Below are 22,011 nucleotides of genomic sequence, written 5' to 3'. Positions count from 1 at the left end.
GATGCAAAACTTGAGAGAATATTGAATGCTGAAAATGAACTGAGGGTTGAAGGGGAAGGTGGGAGGAAAGAGGTGGTGGTGATGGAGGAGGGCACTTATGGGGAAAAGCACTGGGTGTTGTATGGAAACCAATTTGGCAATAAACTGTTTAAAAAAAAAGAATAAAAAAAAAAAAACCTCAGTATTGGAAAAGGTATGGAACTGTAAGAAACTGGAGCGATGTAGGTCAAATCCAGAGCTGTCCTCAGCCTAGTAACTTGAAACTAAAAAGCTTTTATCTGGGCAGGTTCTCTTGTTTCTGTCACTCATGATCTTGACCTGAAACATCTCACATGGCACTGTCACATAATAACAGACCAGTGGACTGAGTTCCATCAGGTCAGGGACAGTGCTTGCTCTTCTGATCTCTATATCTCATAAAATAAATAAATACTTACGTGTATTCTCACACAGACATACACCCATACTTATACACACAAACACACCCACTTTTACTCTAGTTGTTCATTCTTTCACCTATTTCAGGTTTCGTGTATGCAAACCTGCAGTGTCAACAAACATGGAGAAAGCAATTTTGAAAAGCACAAAGAACTTTCCCCGGACTTCTGTCTTAACTGGTGTCATCTTAACTGTCCTCATGAGTCTCCCAAGGAGAAGACTAATTCTAAGATTGTGTATACTAAGCCATATTATTTTTAAATTTCTATTCAACTGAATTATAAAGTTCAAGACTAAAATAGTAATAACACCTTATAAATAATTTCTTGTCTCACATCTTAGGTTTAAACTTCAATTTAAAATTTTACTTTCCTAGAGAATGATTTTTTTATGCTATAATATTTCTGACATTCATTCTAAGTATAGTTTCGTCTTTTGTATTTTAGGCTTAAACTTTATAATTTAAAATTTAAAGTTTGACTTTCCATAAAAGTGATTTTATTTTACATTGTAATATTCCTAACATCTATTCTAAGCATGGTTCTTCTAGCTGACTCAAATTTATCCTTTAGAATTTAGCTTATTAGTCACATTCTGCCAAAACCTTCCCTAACTTCATTCTCTGATTAAGATGTGTTTCCCTTGTTTTTTAAATCATGTTATATGCATGTCTATTCTAGCTTCCTTATCTTGTTACATTGTAATAATTTATTTTACTCTCCCCTACCTGTCTTCTCTCTTTTAATTTCCTTGGAGGACAGGACCACACTTCTTCTTTTTAACCTGTATTTCACCATCACTCTCTATGCTTAGCTCAAAATAGACTAGTAATTACTAATAAATCATGTATGTAAGCACTAAATGAAGCCATAATAGTTGCTGGGAAATCCGATGGACACACCATCCACCCAATGGCCTCACCATACACTTGTCCAGATGGCTCTGTATGACATCAGGATCCACATCCTTCACATCCAGAACGTGAAGTTCTGCTTTCACACAATCAAGGACACGCTTGCAATCAAGCATACGCTGTTCAAAATTAGCAGGCTTCTGGAAAAGCTGGAACTTTGTGGACACCTCTCGAAGTTTCCTCTGTTTGCATAAATGAACATAATAGGCAATTCGCATCAGAAAGATAATCTCTCTCAGCAGACGGTATGAGTACAACACATATTGCTAAAAAGCTGTAGGATAAAGCACCATAAAAACATTCCTTAAAGAACTGAGTGAGGCTACCCAGTCACCAGAGTGAACGGCACAGCCTGCTGTCCTGAATTACCTGGCGGTGAGTCAGTTGAAGGAATCATAAAAGGCAAAGTTTTCTCACCTGTTTGAAAACTATAGTTCAGGAACCTAAACCTCAAAGTGGCCTTGATCACAAGCGCAGAGTCCAGGTCAATCTCACGTCCATCACTAACGGACGGGGCGGAGCTCCAGCCCCTGCTCTCAGCCAGCCCAGTGCACCAGCCACACCAGAACTGACAGAAGCTTGCGTTCATGGGAAAATCTATATAAAGATAACTTCTGAATCTAGCTTGCTCTCTCTTCTCAATTCAACTGTAAAATCAGACTTAATATTTTGTTTCTGCTGCCCCACCAGGGACACAATGCACCTCCAATACCACTGTTTACATCATAAACAAAGAAGACCAAGGCATTCCAAGCAATCAGCTCTTTCCAATTTTTCTTTATGCCCAACACATCAAAAGATGAAAGGAAGCTGCTCGCCCTCCTCACCTGTAGCACATCCATCTGACTTCCTCCTCGGGCGTTCCTGCCTTCCGGGGATGTCAGAGGCTGGGAACGTGCATTTCTTCTCAACTCCTCAAGGGTTAGCTCATGGGCTGAGATCTCTGCTTGGATTTTCTACAAAGAGATTGGAAAGGGGAGAATGTCTTTTTTTAATTAAAAGTTCCACAGAGTCCGACAATGCGTAAGAATATGCTGACCCCTGGTACAGGCTTTAGTAGGAAACATAGGCCCCCTGTATTGCAGGACTACTACGGGGGACACACAGACTAAGGTCTTCCCATTTGTCTTTTCCGAAGTTCGCCACTTATTTATAATCCAACTTCATAACTATAATTTTAAAATGATGATCATTTGCCAGGGCCTCACATAATGACCAAAACTCCAGAACCCGCATACCGCTCCGTAAGGAAGGTCAGCCTCTCTCACTGACTGGGCCTGGAATGGCAAGGGGGGCGGTTCTCCCGCAGGTGAGGAGGCAATCACATACGCTCTTTTTATGACTCAAAGGCCCTCCAATCCACGCAGTACCTGAGCTTCCTGTGGAACTTGGAAGGCGTCTATCCTGTCGGTCAAGTACGTCGTGAGCTGTTGGTCCAGCTCCCCTAAGCTCTCCTGCAAGACCTGAAGCATGTGGTCAGTTTCCCGCAGGACCTGGAGCTGCTTTTCCAAGGCAATCTGCTTGCTCTCTGCCTACACGGGGAAAATTGAAGCATTCATCACTCAGCACCAACATAAACAGCTGAATATAAGAAAACCCTTATGTTCTGGCCACCAAGAAAAGAAATCGACTATAAAGGCACTAGTTCAAAACTCTGGCCTACCTTTTAAATAAATAATGACTAGTAATGATAACAGTGAAGAGATTCTTCTAGTATCTTCTTTATCTTACAGTGAATTATTAATTGTTATTTCTTTCTATATACAACGGTAAAATATAAAATGCTCTTGAGGGCACTATGCTAAGTGAAATGAGTCAGACAGAGAAAAACAAACCGCATATGATCCCACTTATATGTGGAATCTAAAACAAACAAATAAACAAACAAAAAACTAACTTATAGATACAAGAACAGATTGGTAGTGCTAAGAGCATATAACTTAAAAGTTCTCATCACAAGAAAATAAATGTGACTATGTATGATGAGCGATGTTAGCTAAACTTATCATGGTGATTATTTCACAATGTATATAAATATCAAGTCATTATGGGGTACACCTGAAAGTAATATAATGTTATATTTTAATTATACCTTAATAAAAAAAGGAAAAAGTAAAGATTTCCCACACAACACATTAAACGGAGAACAAAAATGTCATTTATTACAAACGTAGGACATTTTTAGGAATCCTCAATAAGCCTATCAATAACAATATAAAATATAACAAGAATGTCTATCAGTAGAGTGAATATATAAATCTCTTTTTGTCCAAAGTGTCAAGTTCTACAGATTCACATACATGTTGAATTACTGTCTGCTGCACTTTAGGAGTAAGCTTGATGCTATTCATAACCTAAGCATCAATCATTGTTATTTATTATGTGTTTGAAAGCTTGCAATATCCATCCAAACCTGCTCTAAAGGAATCATCTCTTTTCTCTACTTACTGATATGAACATGTATGTTGTGAGACATTCTGGATGGGTGTCCAAGGGATTATGTCATTTTATAATAGCAATTTACATCAAATGTGGGTGGTCCTAATATTTACTAGTATAATAGGAGTTATAATACGTCTGTAACAAGATCCTTAAATGAAATCAAATAGTTCATAAGTAGGTACAATCTCAAAGACAAATTTTTCAATCATCAAGTTCTGCTTGCCTTGAAGTAGTAGGTCTACTCTTCGCCACTTGGTATTTCAAAGCCGTAAATACTTTTATTAATGTTGGTTACCAGCTCTTCCTCTTGGTAAAAGTTCTTGAGGTGAGCTCTGTATCATAACGCAATCAACACCCCCGCATGCCCCAGTTCTTACCAAATGACTTAGTTCTTCGTATCGACTATTAAAAGCCTCCAGTTTCTCACTGATTATATCATCAAGAATCCCTCCATCAATCAGAGTCTGGCCAAGTTCTCGAATCTGAGTGCGATTGTCTGCTGGATGTCGCAAAACAGATTCCAGAGACTAGAGAGGGAGGGAAAAAAATATATGCATTTACTGAAGCAAAATATATTAAGGATTTAAAAATGTCTGTTTTTAAGCAAGTAAGTCTGTTCTCTAGAAATCTATGTAAAGAACAAGATTAGAAAGGAGGCAGATGATTACATAACCATCCATCATGGTATTAATAAATATATAAAATTGAAAACTCAATATGATGATCGCTGTTAGAATAATTTCATAAAAATTTCAGTTATTGTTAATGACATGGGTAAATGTTCATGGTATGATGCAAACTTTAAAAGCAGAAGACAATACTATACAAGCAGAATCATCTCAAACTGCTAATGATTATATTACTAAAAACAGGGACTCATTTTTCTACAACATACACAGAATGCTAGACGCTATTTTATATACACACTTTATATACATAAATCTAATTAGCTATATGGGCTAAATATTATTCCCATATTACAGATGGGAAAGCTGAAACTCGCAGAGGTTAAGTACAAAAACACACAGTAAAAAGAAGACTCAAGATTCCAATGTTATGATTCTACAGGGTTTTAGCTATTATTATAATGTACTACCTTCCAGTGTGGATGGATTTTTTTTAAATAATAAGTAGGAAGAAATATGCCAAAATGTTTAAAAATGCCTATCTTGCTTTCCACTTCTCTCCACTTTTCTATATTTCTAGAATGCATGTGTTTTAATTCTCATATTAGGAAAATATGTTTTGTTATGTTTTAAAAAAAATTTTTATGTTTTATTTACTTTTTAGAGAGAGAGAGAGAGAGAGAGAGAGAGTGAGCAAGGGAGGGTCAGAGAGAGAGGGAGACACAGAATCCAAAGACAGGCTCCAGTCTCTGAGCTAGCTGTCAGCACAGAGCCCAACATGGGGCTCAAACTCACAAACCATGAGGTCATGACCTGAGCTGAAGTCGAACACTTAACTGACTGAACCACCCAGGTGCCCCTTGTTAGGTTTTCTAAACTTCATTTATTTTGAAAGACAGAGAGAGAGAAAATGAGGGAGAGCCTGTGCATGCCAGTGGGGAAGGGGCGTAAAGAGAGGGATACAGACAGAATCTTAAACAGGCTCCGCACTGTCCACCTAGAGCCCAGTGCAAGGCTTGAACTCACAAAACCGTGAGATCATGACCTGAGCTGAAATCAAGAGTCAGACCCTTAACCGACTGAGCCACCCACGTGCCCCAGGAAAAGTGCTTTTAAAGCAAGCTTTTCATATTTTTTTTATTCTCTTAATCTCTCATTCTGCTATTTTACTTGAGAATCAATCTTTTTTTCTCCAGCAAGCATCCGGCTCCTGGACTTTAGGTACTACATTTGACTTATTCTGACCTTCAGTCTAGTCATCCACTCCGTTACCACATTGTGTCCCTTCAGGTTTTTTTTTAATGTTTTTTATTTATTTTTGAGAGACAGAGAGCATGAGCAGGGGAGGGTCAGAGAGAGAGGGAGACACAGAATCCGAAATAGGCTCCAGGCTCTGAGCTAGCTGTCAGCACAGAGCCCGACGCGGGGCTCGAACCCATGAACTGTGAGATCATGACCTGAGCTGAAGGCAGATGCCCGACCGCCTGAGCCACCCAGGTGTCCCTGTGTCCCTTCAGTTTTAAGAGAAAATGTACCTTCTTCCTCTTCTTTTATTTTAGGCAAAGCCATCCTCTTCAAATTTTAATCCATTGAAGAAATAGTTATTAAGTTATTATGTGCCACACACTGTGCTAGTAATTTGGGAACAATGAAAACCCAGGCACATTTCTTGGCCAATGGAGCTCAAGCCAAGGCCTGGGGACAACCTCCTAGGACAGGATCCCAGAACTCAAATACTAACCACTCGGACCTGCCCCCAGCTTTTCACGTCTAAAGAGAACAGAGCAACTGCCATTGAAAACACAGTGGTGGTCATTGTCTAATGAGCCAAAATAACTTTATGAAGATACAAGAGAGCAATTATCCTAATAACATAAGGCAGAGTTTTATCCGGAGACTGGTAAAAACAAGCTGGAAAATCACTAGGGTGCTTAACTAAAGGTACTAATGTCTAAAATGTACTAATGATCAAATGGCTAACCACCCCACGAGGGTGAGTTAGTGAGTCACTGATAATCTAAATATACATGATTATATAAGTACTTCAGACAATGGAAGTTACAGTGAAAACTACCAAGAAAGCCAACGCGTTTGAAAACAGAATGCACCGTATTCCTCATGCGAATGCTCATGTGGCCTCATTGCAACCAAGCGAACCGCCACCCGTACCCAGGTCCCCACCTCCAGGGCTTCGTTGACCGCGTCTGCCTTCTCGGGCAGCGTCTCTGTGCTCTGCATCCGCTCCTCCAAGGTGCCGAGCCAGGTGGTCTCCAGATCCAAATAGTGAAGCAGTTCAATCCAGCAGGACCATACCTCCTACGAGAGCAGGAAAAAGGTTAAGTTGTGTAAGAAGTCATTAAACATCCAGTGTATCTCTAGATGCATCTTTGAGACCTGATGAATGTGAAATTTCAAATAAGTGAAAGGAAATAAGATTCTTCAACAAACCATAGTAGAGCCGTTGGTGGGGGGTCGTGGGACACAGAGGAATGGGTTATCTCTCTGTATATGCTAACAAAGTCCCAAGGATGTGTTCAAATGCCAAAAATAAAACTGTATAATTAGTAGAAGGAATCATGATGGGAACATTATCAGTTTGGTTTTTATTTTTAACAGAAAGGTAAAAAGTACTCATAACTGCAACACTTTTTAATAATTACATAGGAAATGAGAATTCCTATGCTATTCCAACTCAGAGCTAACTGATAAAATTATTTGCAGTGTACTCTTTCCTACTTTCTCCTAAATTCATATGTATGTGTCTATATATGAAGAGAGTCACATTTCAACCAAATGACTTATACTGTTCTCAGTATATTAGTTATAATCACCTATTCCCCATTCCTATGAAGAGTTTTGGGGGCACAGGGATAAATTTATACTCCACTTTCTAGAAGCAAAATTATGAGAGGAAGTGTCCCTTCCTATATAGGAAGTCTATTTGATTGATAAGTTCAGGAGAAAGAGTTCTGCACGGAGCCTCCGGGGTTGATTCTCCTTCAGATCCACTGACTAAGAGAAGGTACATTCCAACACGCACTCCAGAGAGGTGTGTTTACCAAGTCAGGGGGCAGCAAATTTTTCTATAAAAGGCCAGACAGTAAATATTTTTGGTTTCATAGGCCATATTCAGTCTCTGTCACAGACTCTTTTTTGTTTATTGTATGTGTGTTGTTTTGGTTTTTGAACAACCCTTTTAAAAATATATAAACCATTTTTAGTCCACAAGCCATACAGAAATAGGCCACAAACCAGATTTAACCCCGAGTGTGTAATTTGCCAATCCCTGGTTAAGACTATAAAAGGGTAAAGAGGTATCTAGTCCCCTAATTTTTACAGCCAGAAAGCAGACAGATCTACTCAGCGGCCAGCAAAACTCTATTTCTGGGGCACCTATTTCTGGCTGGCTCAGTCAGTTAAGCATACGACCTGGGCTCAGGTCATGATCTCATAGTTTATGGGTTCCAGTCCCATGTCGGGCTCTATGCTGACATCTTAGAGCGTGGAGCCTGCTTTGGATTCTGTATCTCTCTCTCTCTCTCTCTCTCTCTCTCTCTCTCTCTCTGCCCCTCCACTGCTCTCTCTCTCTCAAAAATAAACATTAAAAAAATTTTTTAAAAAGAACCTTATTTCTTATGGGGAAAAAAAAACAATGGCTCTTGGAGAGGCACTCCCAAGAAGCGAACCGGTCCCTATTCAAGCAATGGCCCCGCCCTAAACTGGAGTTCTGACTACACACATGTGCCTGGCTGGATTCCAGAATCACTATTAAATTTCCGAGTCACCATTACCAGTGACTGTTATGTACCTTCTATTCCCCAAACTTTTTTGAATACCCACTGAGGTTTTCCTGTGCCCATCCTCGCCGTTGTACGCTGGGAATATGGGTGCAGGTAACTGGTCTGTTTTGTGGCCAGGACACCAGATCCACAGGCCCTGCTCCCACACACCTGCACCTGCAGAAACTGCTCCAAGGAGCCACATTTGCATGTGGACTGGATGTGGATCACAGGACAGTGGGTTTCGAGCTTGATGCTGTATTGGCTAAGACTTTGGGAGTCCCTGAGAGTCTAAGTGCATTCTGCATAAGCAAAGAATGTGATCAATGTATGATAGACTAACAATAACCATGGAAGACTAATGACAACCACACATTTTTTGGCCACTACTCCCATTAAGTGGTGACATTGTTTTCTCTTCCCCTAGGATGTGGGCTGGCCCTGCAACCTGCTAAGAACAAAAGAATGCTCCAGAGGTGATGCTCTACCAAACTGCAGACGCAGCCTCTCAGGGGACTGACAGCCTCTGCTCTCTCCCTCCTGAAAGCCAGCTGCCCAGAGGCCATACAACGGGGAGGCCCTGTGGAAAAAGCCCTGCACAAGGAGAGGCCGTGGGGAATGCCCCAGCTGAGCTCCCAGCTGAACGCAGCCTTCGGAGGGAGCTCTCCCTACAACACAGAGGAGCCATGCAGTCAGGCCAAATCAGCCCACAGCCTCATAAGAAATAATAAATGGTTATTTCTCGGGATGCCTGGGGGGCTCAGTTGGTTGAGAATCTGACTTTGGCTCAGGTCATGAGTCGCAGTCCGTGAGTTCAAGCCCTGCACTGGGCACTGTGCTGACAGCTCAGAGCCTGGAGCCTGCTTGGGAGTCTGTGTCTCCCTCTCTCTCTCTCTGCCCCACCCCCACCTCACTCTCTGTCTCTCTGTCTCTCTGTCTCTCTGTCTCTCTCTCTCTCTCTCTCAAAAACAATTAAACATTAAAAAATTTTTACAAAATAAATGGTTGTTTTTGTAAGGCACTATGTTTCAGTGAGGTGTGTTATAGAGAAAGTGATAACGTAAATGTACGTATTAAACATATGAAAACATGGATGGGAAGAACATATGCCAACTCCTGGATGATGATTACTTCAAGAGAGGAATCCAGAGACATGGGAGGGGCTGGAAAGAAGGTAACACAGTCTGACTGCTAATTTGCTACATTATAAAAACAAGATCTGGAAAGATAGGGTAAAATGTTAACATTCATATCTGAAGGATGTGTACACAGGTATTAATAGTATTATCTGTACTTTTCTAGAAGTTTGAAATATTTCATGATTTTTTAAAAAATGTTAAGGAATCTAAAAATAATCAAGGTAATAAAGTAGGGCTCTGCCAGAGAACAGCATCCTTACCCAAACCGAGGAATCTGAGCTATTTCTGCCCAAGTCCCATTAGTCATCTGGGGCATCATTTTAAGAGCATTTCAATTTTTAAGCTTTATTTCCATATTTTCATCTCCCCCTTTAAAGATATCAAGGCCTCATCTTTTATCCTTTTTTCCTGGCATTTTTCCTTCTCTTCTCTCAAAGTAATTTTCTCAAACTAATTCCAAAGTAATTCTCAAACCAATTCCAAATTCTCAACATACATATTTGATTCCTCATTTTTAAATTGTCACCTCTAGGTCATGAACACAATTTGAAGCAATGACACAGAATACCCGGTGGTCTTTTGTTAGCTTAGGATAACTTGGGGACTTCACTCATTATTTAAACATATTATGAGCTGTCAGGTTGCCTATAAATAAATAAAAAGCAAAAACTTTTACTGGATAAAAGTACAGTAAAATTCAAGTCCAAGATTATTCACTCAAGATTGGGCATACATAATATTACATATAATGTTTAGAGAATTTTAAATTCTCAATTGAGTGACCTCAGGTGTTTTATGTTAGATAATACAGTTGGCCTTTGAACAGCACAGGGTTGAAGTGTATAGATCAATTTATACATGGATTGTTTTACAGCACAGTCCTATAAATGTATTTTCTCTTCCTTATGATTTTCTTAACATTTTCTCTTCTCTAGCTTACTTTATTATAAGAATACAGTATATGGTATATATAACATGTAAAATATGTGCTATAATCAACTGCTGATGTTATCAGTAAGGGTTCTGGTCAACAGTAGGCTATTAGTAGCTATGTTTTGGGGGAGTCAAAAGTATATAAAGATATTCGACTATGTGAGGTTGGGGGGCTAGTGCTCCTAACCCCCACATTGTCTAAGGGTCAACTGTGTATTAATATTAAGGAGTGAGGTTTTATTTGACTTGTAGCTTTTTCTTATCAACCAGTCTGAATTATACATATTTATCTAAGCTCAAAACAGATTCAAAACAAACAAGAATTGAGCGAATTTAGTTTAAATATCATAGCTGTGATTGTCTGCCATTTTAGGATTTACCACAATACAATCACTTGTTTTAGACTGAACTGAAATTAAATTTAATTTTTATGAATTGAAATGCTTACATCTTTCCAGTAAGATGCAAGAAATGTCACACTCTATAAAAAGAAGCAAGCAAAAACTTAATTTTATTAGGAAAATAGAATCATCTACATCTTCAACCAATGGTCACAGGGGGAAAACAGACCAGCAAAATACCAGTACCCATTCAAGTTCTTCCTTCTGTCAGGTGACTCTCTTCAGTTGAAATAAAAAATTAAAAAAAAAAAAAAACCTCAATTCATCTCTGTGTACTAACCAGGCGAAACAAAACAAAAGAGAGGCTCACAGTATATTGTTCTAGAATTTTAGAATTGGAACAGACCCTACAGATGGTCTGAAATATGAAAACCTTGATTTCACATATAAAAAAAGGAAAGTCTAAGTATGTGAAATAGCTTTCCCAAGAACCTTACTAACTGAAGGCAGATCCTGGTTTCCTGTTTTTTTAATCCCAGTTTCCTTTTTGTCAACTGTTAATCCGGGAACGACTTTTACTTTATGACCCCATACTGGAAAGGAAAAACAGAGTTTTTCAGTTTTTTCCAAGATATGGAAATGGTCAGTACATTACAGAGTTTGACCTCAGAAACACGTCACTGATGAAATAACATACCTCTAGCGTGTGGCACTTCCCTCGAATCCTGTTACACAGAAGTTGGTAATTCTCCAGCACAACATTCAGCTCAGATGTCAGCTCCTGGCCACCAGAGGGCACCTTTGCAGCTAGTAACTTGATGTTGTCCTTGAGGATCTTCACTCTCACCTCCTTCTGCAACACATCCTCCTTCGCCCTCTGTTCCAAGAAAGGATGAAAACTGTCTCCATTTCTCAGTCACCAATTTCTTTCCTTTTCAAAAGATAACTAAACCAAAATTAAAATGCCTACGTGATTCTAACTACCTATTAGTTACATTATTTAGGTAACTATTCCAGAGAGTGCTTTTGAAATAAGAAGGCTAACTGTCACTTTGATAAAAAGAAAAAGAAAAAGAAACGTTAACACCTCGTCACCCTCAGTTATGTTTACTGACAAGAGGTATTTTCAAAGTCTGGGCCCATGATGAGAATCTAAGTGAGTTCACTGTAATTAAACACTGGAAGTCTGAGCACACTACACTGAGACAAATAAATTTTCACAAAAACTGAGGTGCACCATTGTAGAGGGATCATTAAACATAATTTAAATATATTTCTTTTCTCTTGGGACACAGGCATATCTTTGCTTTTGATAATTAACAGAAGTTCAAGAGTGATGGAAGGTATACTAGGAGCATCTAATCGAGAAATAGTCTCTTTCTCTCCAAGCTGGGAGGAAGTCTCACATTTAGGAAAATCAACCTAAAATACCTTTTCATTTTCCCTTTTAGCTTTCTTTACTACTAAGTCATTTCAAATTTTCCTCGGTTACAGGTAATTATATATAGTCATTATTAAAATTCTAATGGTTGTTAGAATAAAAATAGACAGAACGTAGCCCAATCAAGGGTTTTAAACTTATTTCAGTAAGTTCTCATCCCTAGTGACTTTAAGAAACCACAGAACTACAATGTCAATAAGGTAGAGGAAGAGAAAAAAATAAATAAGACCATTCTTAACCGGTAGGGAACCTTTAAAATATCTTCTAGACTGAATATTTAAAAAGCTTTCCCAAAAAGTACACTAAAAAAGATGCTTCAGTGAAAATATACATATAAGTACAATTAAAGTCCCTGATTGTATTGACTTTGATCCATATTCAATAACAACTCATGAAATAAAATCCTTTTTTTTTTTTCCCAAAATATCTGCACAGAGATTTTTGCTTTATTTATACTTTTAGGCAAGTTAAGTTTGGCATAAAACAGTCAATGTGTGGCTCACTCTTATTTTTTTTAAATAGCCTTTAAGACTCGATCTCCTTTGGCGTAAACAGTGAAGGACACTTGAAGCAATGTTAGAAATTTGGGAATGATGCCCAGTTCTTTTACTATACCAAAAAAAAAGTGTGCAAGACTATTGACACAGGAATATAAGTTTACAGAAAATATATCCTGTGGACCAAACTGATATTAAATCCCTGACAATGTTCCGACTGCTACTCTTCCTGCTCTAGCGAAATTTTGATAGTCATGTGTTTCCCATGTATTAACTGGAAGAATACATTTGATAAAATGAAGATACATCACAAACCAATCTGGGAAGTCGCTCTTATTCCTAACAAAAAAGTGATCTTTCTTTAAAATGCCGGAAATAGACGGCACTGATATTGCATGACACTGTGGACATAATTGATACAAGTGAATTTTTGAGTCATCCTCTATGGTTCCCTGAGGTTCTAATGGAAGAGACTGTCGAAGGGGCCTTTGTGGACTCAACCCAGGGGCAAAACTGAACAAGTGGCGTCTGGCCCTCCTTTCCCTACAGGAATCAGAGTAGCTCTCCTTCCATTTTTTTTTTCCAAGCTGAAATCCAACTGTGAAAGATTATATGTACATATCATGCTTTACAGATGATTGACAGATAGATAGATAGATAGATAGATAGATAGATAGATAGATACATTCATTCATTCATTCATTCATTCATATTTAAGGAGAAGGGGAGCTACGAAGCCTACTGACCAGGGCGTGGACCCGCAGAGCCTCACCTTCATTTCTTCCACTGCACTCTCTAGTTCTTCTGGTGACTTGTACTCAAAATCTTTCTCCAGGTATTCTTCTTCTGCCTGGGTCATCCATTCCTGCATCTCTGCCAAGTCTTTCTTCAGGTTCACTGCTTTTTCCTGACTTTCAGACAACCTATTTTTTTGAATAGCAATCTGGAAAGGAAAAGCCATTCACCCAAATAAACAAATGCTAAAACATTAAATGTCAAGCTCTATTTTCCAATATCTAAGGACACAGTGATGACTTTCCACAAAGAGTTTTAATGTTCGGATAAAATCCTTTACACAGTTTGTGCTCATGTTGTGGAACATAGGCAACAATGAAAACAATAATTATACCTGGGCCGCTACACCACATGTTGGATATTAATCTAATTTGGAAATATCTATTATAATTTTAAAATATATAACTTTTGCCAGAGCAATCCCAAATAAAGGAATCTAACCGACAGCAATAAAAGCATATACTTTAAGGAAATTTACTGTAGCATTGTTTATTATGGGGAAAAAAAACCTGGAATAACCAAAAACCTGATTTTCTCCCATAAAACACTGCTATAGAAAGTTTTGGTTTGAATAATCTACTCTGCTTGTAACACTGCACAAAGACACAAAAAAAAAGGTTACATTAGAAAAACAGGTATCATCTGAGTCTCATTCAATAACTTAGTTAAATATTTCAGATAATCAAGTATTTCATGTAAAAATACAGTGAGAGAAAACCTCCCTCCAACCACAAACTGGCTTCCACGGTGGGAGAAGGTACCATCCCACAGAGATCACGCAGCGCCCAGGTCATTATTCAATACGCCTCCGACTCAGATCAAACCCCAGCAGGCTTGCTGGGCTGCAGAGCTGATAGAGAACGAAAGCCAGTGCGGAAGCAGGACGGCTTTCATGAGAGAAAGGCGAAATCCTTGGAGGTTTTCCCCTTCCTACGGCAGGATCATAGCCATAAAAATAGAAAGGGGCCAAACAGGGGCTCCTGGGTGGCTCAGTCGGTTAAGCATCTGACTTCAGCTCGGATCATGACCTCATACCTTGTTCAGGGGTTCAAGTCCAACATCGGGCTCTGTGCCGACAGCTCAGAGCCTGGAGCCTGCTTTGGATTCTGTGTCTCCCTCTCTCCCTGCCCTTCCCCAAGCTCAAGCTCTCTCTCTCACTCTCAAAAATAAATAAACTAAAAATAAATAAATAAATAAATAAGCCAGACAGGAGTTTCATTTCAATGTCCCACACGCCAGCCGTGCGCACAGCCCTGCTTCCTAAGGCTTGCTGATGGGCACTTTACACGGGACAGCTCTTCCACATATAGATTCCTTGAGTTCCACTCTGAGAAAATTCTCCTTACTAGTAGTTTATAGACACTAGTCAGTAACATAGTTCTCACAGATGCAGAGAGAAATGAGAAAAATAAAGACACTGTAATACACTTTAAAGAAAAATAAAAGGTGAAAACTAGAATTATGCTGACATTCTTTACAGTCTTTTGGCATTAAACTGTTCCTTGTTTCATGGTATCATGGATATTACAGAGGAGACAGACTGGTTTTATGTGTTGATTTTATATGTCCGTCTTTGCTTAGCAAAATAAAAATTGGGCAACATTATTTGTGTCGAAAACGTCTACACCTTTATACTACTCAATGAAACACAGTCCTCTGGAACTGCTTTAGATAATTACTCAACAACCCATGGCTGCTTCCTTGCTGAGGATGCTTAAGAATTCTCCATACATTGACTCTCGCCCAATGAATCAATAGTAATTCACAATTATTTCTTTGTTGTCCTACCTGTATGTGCATATGTATGTATGTAGGTAAATGCATGGATTTCAATGTCTGTGTCCATATGTATGTATGTATCTGGCCAGCTGTTGCTTTCTTTGCTCCCTGCTGTCATCTCAAATCATTTTCCTTGTTTACCTTCCCCCAAATCTCAATAAATTCAAGTACGAACCATCAGATTATGGCACACTTAGAGAAATTTGAATTCATTCAGAAGAGATGACAGTATGGAATTACTTTCTTACGTGTGGTAATGGCTTTGTGGCTTTGCAGAGGATTGTCTTTATTCACGAGAGAAGTATTTAGTATTCATGCTAAAGTATCAGGGATGAAGTGTCGTGACAGTTTCAAATTCCTGTCAAAGTCCATCTTTCGGGGGGAAGAAAACCACGTTTGTGTGTATGTGTGAAGAGAGTGAGGGAGAGAGAGAAAGCAAATGTGGGAGAATATTAACAACCAGAAAGTTACGGAATGGGTCCACGGCTGCTCCCTCTACCATTATCTAAACCTTCCTTGACATTTGGATACATTCAAAATAAGGAACTGGGGGAAAACAATGAAAACCAAACAAAACATTCAAGGGTGCAAATACACATTTTCCTACATAAACGTTAACCAAAAAATATTGCACAGAGACATAGGTACCATCTACAGGGCTGCCTGGGACATTTCTGCCTTTCACCCCTTCTCCCATTTCCCCCTTCCTCACTCACTTCGGCTTGTGGAACCTCACTAGCAAAGCAGAAGCGGTCAGAAAACTACACCGTGTTCCTACTGTACCCAGAGTTGCCTTCCTTCCACGACCACGGAGAAACTATCCAACAACAATCTGTCACCAGGAGAGTGGCTCTCAGCCCTCTCATATATGACAGGCTTCACTCCAGAAATTATCTTCTCCAAACTCTTCCACATCATTGTTTTCTCCAAACGAGGTCCTTCTTTTTGAGCATGCAACTATCCTGTAACATCCCTTATTTCTAGGAATTACAGGGGAGCCTGAGTGCTCAGTCAGTTACGCATCTGACTTTTGATTTTGGCTCAGGTCACGATCTCACAGTTTGTGGAATTGAGACGGTCAGGCTCTGCAGTGCAGAACCTGCCTGGTTTCTCTCTCTCTAAATAAACTTTAAATAAATAATAAAAATTAAAAGGACAAAAATACCTCTTTGGAGCCCCAGGTCCCCTCCCCCACCCTATTTCTCTGCTCTCATGAATAGAGAAATAGAGAAATTCGTGCACGTTGGGTCTACCTGTCCCAAATGCTCACTTCCCATTCTCTACTCAACATTGCCCAGTGTGACCTTCCTGCCTGCCATGCCACTGGACTTCTCTCAAGGTCATTTAAAGCCTCCATCTTGTTAGAGCAGAAGCCTAACTTTCAGGGCTCCACGGGCTCAACAGTCCTCAGCACTGGGCAGCTCTCACCCCCTGGCCCTAGGGCTCCTGGAGTTTCTCCTCTGGCCCGCCCTCCTCGGCACCCTTGGCCTCTCCCTCTTTCCTCTTTCCAGCAGGAGGCGCTGAAGAGCCCCATCTGGGAGTCTCCTAATGTCACACTTAACCCTGCCAGAATGGAAATCATTGTCTTACCTGCCCTCACGAAAGCATCTTCTCCTTGAATCTCTACCATTCCAGCCAATAGCAGCACAATTCAGATGAAGTGGAAGCTTTGCACAGACCCTCAGCTGTCCCTGACTATCCCTTTTCGAGATCACACATCCAATCCATTACTAGAGACTCTTATCTCTGTTTTCAAAATACAGTCCAAGCCTAACACTCCTCATGCCGTTCACCACTATCTCTATCTCAGGGGCCAAGACAGCAATAACCTCTTAAATATCCGTTTTCATTCTTGCTTTCCCAGAGCAAATTATCCACATGGTAATATCACTTCCCTGCTCAAAAACCTCTGCTTTCTGTATGAAATTAAAAGCTTAAAATTTTGCTTCAGAGGCCATATACTATTCATGCCACCTGCATTCTGATCTCAAATCTTACCCACCCGCTAATTCCTCTCTTCATTCTATTCCAGCTACTCTGCCTTTCTAGCTCTTTGTTGAACACCCCAAGCTCATTCCGACCAAGCAGCCAAACTGGAAAATCAGTAACCTCCCCTAACTGAAAGAAAAATCCATTCTTTGCCCCAATCTGCTACCATGCTATAGTTATTCTAGACCAGTTTTTCAAACTGGATGGGCTATAAAATGAATTCAGTCACTGAAGAAAAGCTGTCTGCCTCTTAAAAAACACAGACAGCAAGGCTGAAAACCTTACCTCTTTGCTAAATTTCTCCACTTGGGTTTGATAGTCAACTAGTTTCATCTGGATCCAACTTTTGATTCCAGCAACTGGACAGCTTCGAAGGTTAGCCTCTATTTCTTTCATGTCTTTCAGAGATGATTCAATTGTTTCTAACTCATTAACAAAGGCCTGAACACAGAAAACAAGCCTAAGTTGAGTTCATTTCTATATAAGTGGATGCCATAATTATAATTTGTCTGCTTGCGTCCCTGAAAATATTATAAAAACAGACTGCTTGGGAGAGAGGACTTTTAACTACTTAAGAAATATTGTGTCTTGAGAAATTCATTTCACCTGTGCACTTCATAGAGCCAGCTGCCAAATTAGATTGGAAATATTTGACTCTCGGCAAAGAATCATCCCCTCAATTAATTCAGAGAAGCCTAATGCTTTCACCAAATATAAATTGCATGCAGTATTAACGGCAAATTTCACTTGTTAAATATGTTTTTCTTTAAACCTCACCACGTGGCACAATAAGAACAATGTAACAATTGGTATTTGTGACACTAAAATTGTCTCGGAACATAAAATAGCAGCTCCTAATGAATTAAAATTGCTCTCATTCTCTCTATGCAGAATTCGGTGACCCTGGCCAAAAAAATGAAAATATGAATAACCATTCTTTTAATAACTATAAAGTCAAAAAAGGTTTATGATGAAAGATATTTTACCTAGGTTTATTATCATGTCATATTCTTGCAATTTTAATAACAGCCACTAACAAAGAAGGACATGTTATTTATTACAGCAGAGTCCCTAAATCAGCAAAACTCACAGCGCACTGGTCAAGCTGGCGCTGCAGCCCTTCGGCATCTCCGTGGACAGCCTGCTCTTTCATTAGGAAGTCTTTCACACCATCCATCCACTTCTCAATGACTTTCGAATCAGCCTAAATGAAACACAATAACCAAGGGGGATATTACTCAGTGACATTCAACCCACTGCATCTCAAGATCCATCGCCACTGGGAGAAACGCAACCATTCAAAACTTTGATAGCATCATTTTCATTTATTGCATTTCTTTTTTTAAATCTTCCAAATTTGAAAATAGTGATCTTCATGATTGACTAAAATCCTCAAGAGATGACAGTCTGGTGATCCTTCTAAAAGTTTCAAAACACTGTCCCGTGAACCAGGCTACTTTGCTTAAATGCGAGCAATATCAGTAATTACAAATTCAAATGGAAGGGAACATGCTTTTCTAGGTGTAATTAGCTAAAAAATCTTTTGTTCTCCTATAATTTAGAACAAAATTTCTGCAAAAGTTAGCTACCCAAGCAGGAAGAAATTAATAGCATAGTGGGGGCAACATAATCGATGGCTCTAGTTCTGGCCACTGTGTGACTTAGGAACCCAGGACGGTCCACTGGGCAGCTGCATGCTTTCACCCAGTATTTACTAGGCACCCATTGCGATCCCTACCATGTACAGCACTGTGGATTAGAAACAAGTGAGAAAGAAAACATGCTGCAGGGAGAAGGAGAGGTGGTAACATTTGGTACTGGGCCATTAATGCAATTAAGTAGGTCCAGTGTGATCTCCGGTACAAGAGCAAAGAGGATCGTTTCTTCCCATGGCACTGGCCAGGCTCACTTGTTAGTTCTGGGACTGGCCAGGCTCACTTGTTAATTTCCCTGATGTGGAGCTGAACTTGTTCCCTTATGGCCTGTCAATTCTTTGCTTGTCGTTCAACCCTAAGGATGGAGACAAATTTACAATCCCGTTAAAAAATGACCTTCCGTGTTCAAGGCAGCCCCTGTGTCTTGCCTTAGTCTCCTATTGGCTAAGCATTCCAAGTTCCTTCAATGATGTCTCTAGACCGTGAGATCCAGGCATGACACTCACCACTCATCAACATGCTCAGGACACGAAATCAGTTTTTTAATGTCCTTACAACATGCCGCACAGAACCAACTATTCTTTCCCTTACAATGCTGGAATTAATGGTCAAGATAGAACCTGCTATTTCATGTATGGCTATTACACTCATAAAATACCACCTAAAGTTGTTTCCGTTTTATTTTTCCTATTATAGGGTTTTGGGGGTTTTTGTTTATTTTTTACATTTGTTTGCTTACAGATATATTAGTCACAATTATTATTTATGGTTAGCTAAACCTCCAAAATTCCCATAACTACCTCTAAATGATATTTCCCCTATCTCATAGATTGCTTAAATGACTTCTGTAATAAATTCAAGACTGATATTTACTAATATTAAATTTTGCCTTATTATGCTAACAATAATAGTTAACAATGTAATCATAAAAGGCCAATAAAATGATTTGAATTTTTAGGCTTTCCACTTCCCTATCAGCTATTCCTCCTGTCTCTTACATGCAAATCTGACAATAGAGGTATCCTTTTTCTTTTGATATTTCTTATTGTTGTTGGGTTTTCGGGTTTTTTTCTGGTGAAAAATAAGGCCAGGGATAGTGCCTACCTGAGCATTTCCCCATGAAGACCCATATCATTCATTATTCAACAAAGTTTTGGCTTAGTTTTCAAAATATGGGAATCTACATAATACTAGCATCTAGCTAGCTGGCTACCTCCTTCTTGTAAGGGTGGAGGTAATTCCTCAAATATTTCTGTGATGAAGTCAGTACTTGCCAAAAATGAGTTTGTGAGCCATTGTTTGAACCAAATGAGCATACATGAAATGTCAGATTATGAATCTGTATATCTAATAATCTAGCATCCTTCCTCCACGAAATAAATAAAGGAAAGCAGTAATTAAAGGAAATAAGTATGAGCAAGGTTTCTTGATGGTGTCCATGATGAGTCCTGATGACCACCACATTCTTTCCTGGCCACATGTAAGAGCTCTGGTTTGCCATTTATCTACAGCTCTGCCAGGAAGTGACGTCAAGCTTACTTCAGGTCTTTAACTTCTAGAAAATAAGGAGGAATTCTAGCTGTTATGACTAAGATCTACAAAACCAAGTGCTTTATTACCAAAATTAAGCCATAAAGAGTTACCACTTCCAAGTTCAGGAATAAGTTCACCCAGAGAGAGTGCATGCTGGCATGAGTCAGCTTAATATTTTTAACTGTTGCCAACATTAATCCTTGCTCTTAAACGTAACTGTTTAAAAGAGGTACAAGATCTTCTAAATTCAGCTCAGCAGGAGGAAACCCTGTAAATGCGGGAAGGCCCGAACTTTCGAAAGGCCAGGTGGCCACAGACTGTCACAGTATCCACCGCCCCGTGGTACACATGCGGGAAGCGTTAATCGGTTAGCAAGATCCATACTAGCTAGTGCTTGTGTGCAGGTGGGAGATAGGGACTCGGCTCTGCCCTCCAATACCTCCTCTTTCCCCGGAAGGAAGTTATTGTCTCAATCCACCTGTGGCAGATGTTTCCTGTGCTTTAAAAAAGCACCCAGAGTCTGCTCATCTTTAAGTCAATCATACAAGAAAGAAATTCTAAAGAAAGTGCAAGAGCTTACATGAAAATATTTCTCTGCCTATTAAAGTCACTCAGCTTATGCACTCACAAGTTTCTAATGTATAATGAGTATTCAATTTTTTATCCATCTCCATCCACTTATAGAATACACACATATACACTATATAAAATACATATTTTGAATATTATAAATATATGTTCAGATTGGGTAATTTCTAATGTTCTCTCTTCTTCATGTGACCTCAACTCTTTTGAAGCAGTAGAAAATATTTTAAAATACTAGTAATCTTCTAATGTAACTACTACCATTATTTCACGGACACAAAATAAACTGTAAGTCCTAAACTACATTCTTACTTATACTCACAAAATTCTGGAACAAACATAAAATGACTAATATGGTAGTTCTGAAAAAACAAAGGATCAAATATTTACGTTTGGAAGGGCCCAAATTTCTATACTGACCAACCCTGCTCAAAAGCACTGATTTGTACGCATCAGAGATGAACAACACCTGCCGGTGGGTCAGGGAAGAGGAGGGCAAGGTCGTAAAAACAACTCCTTTAACCATGAAACGCCCCATTTCCCAGCCTGGCCCCTGAGCTATGGACGGAAGAAATCTGAAGCTTGGTAACTCGGGGTTTCAGACAATAAGATTCCAAAGTACACAACTACCTCCCAGGATATTGTTGACAGCTACATTCTTGGCATTTCATTTTGCTCCTTCCCCATCTGTTGGAATGTCCACAGCTTTTTAAGCAATTTCCAGCCCAAGACACAGGCAAGAAGAAGTGTGAAGCCAGAATTAAAACAGTAACTTAAGATAATGAGACTTGTATTTTGTTTAGTTTTATAATATTCATGAACCTCAAAAACACTCTTTAAAAAGTGCTCCTTCATTTAGTAGGGAAGACCGGCAATGACATTGCTACAATATTTATCATCTGAAACCAAGAAGAGTTCTTAAATGTACGGTTTAGAATGCACCAACATTCCCTTTAGTGAAGTAAAATGCAAGACCTTATGAGATCATTTTATCAGCTACGTTACCGGAAAAGAGTGAAATCAGCCATGTTGCAGATTACACTTACAAGGAATGAACCACTTTGTCTTTACTCTGAAGTGCCTTCCAGGGTAATTTCAAAGCCCAGTCCTGCAGGTCTCAGAGCTC

At 39.4% G+C, this 22,011-nt stretch overlaps 1 protein-coding gene across 1 annotated transcript in view; it reads right to left on the bottom strand.

The window, feature by feature from the left end:
* The window catches only part of UTRN (utrophin), a 507,319-nt gene that overhangs the window by 314,067 nt on the left and 171,241 nt on the right, over positions 1–22,011 (bottom strand). Inside the window, exons 24-32 of the mRNA XM_029943246.1 lie at positions 18,203–18,316; positions 17,398–17,553; positions 13,322–13,492; positions 11,309–11,488; positions 6,601–6,735; positions 4,171–4,320; positions 2,722–2,883; positions 2,179–2,307; positions 1,360–1,533 (exon numbers count right to left, since the gene is read on the bottom strand). Of these exons, the coding sequence (XP_029799106.1) occupies positions 1,360–1,533; positions 2,179–2,307; positions 2,722–2,883; positions 4,171–4,320; positions 6,601–6,735; positions 11,309–11,488; positions 13,322–13,492; positions 17,398–17,553; positions 18,203–18,316 (1,371 nt within the window). The remainder of the gene's footprint in view (positions 1–1,359; positions 1,534–2,178; positions 2,308–2,721; positions 2,884–4,170; positions 4,321–6,600; positions 6,736–11,308; positions 11,489–13,321; positions 13,493–17,397; positions 17,554–18,202; positions 18,317–22,011) is intronic.

The sequence above is a fragment of the Suricata suricatta genome, chromosome 7 (assembly GCF_006229205.1).
Source record: "Suricata suricatta isolate VVHF042 chromosome 7, meerkat_22Aug2017_6uvM2_HiC, whole genome shotgun sequence".
Classification (NCBI taxonomy): domain Eukaryota; kingdom Metazoa; phylum Chordata; class Mammalia; order Carnivora; family Herpestidae; genus Suricata; species Suricata suricatta.
Note: the sequence above shows the minus strand (reverse complement) of the source record. Positions and strands in the feature narration are given on the sequence as shown.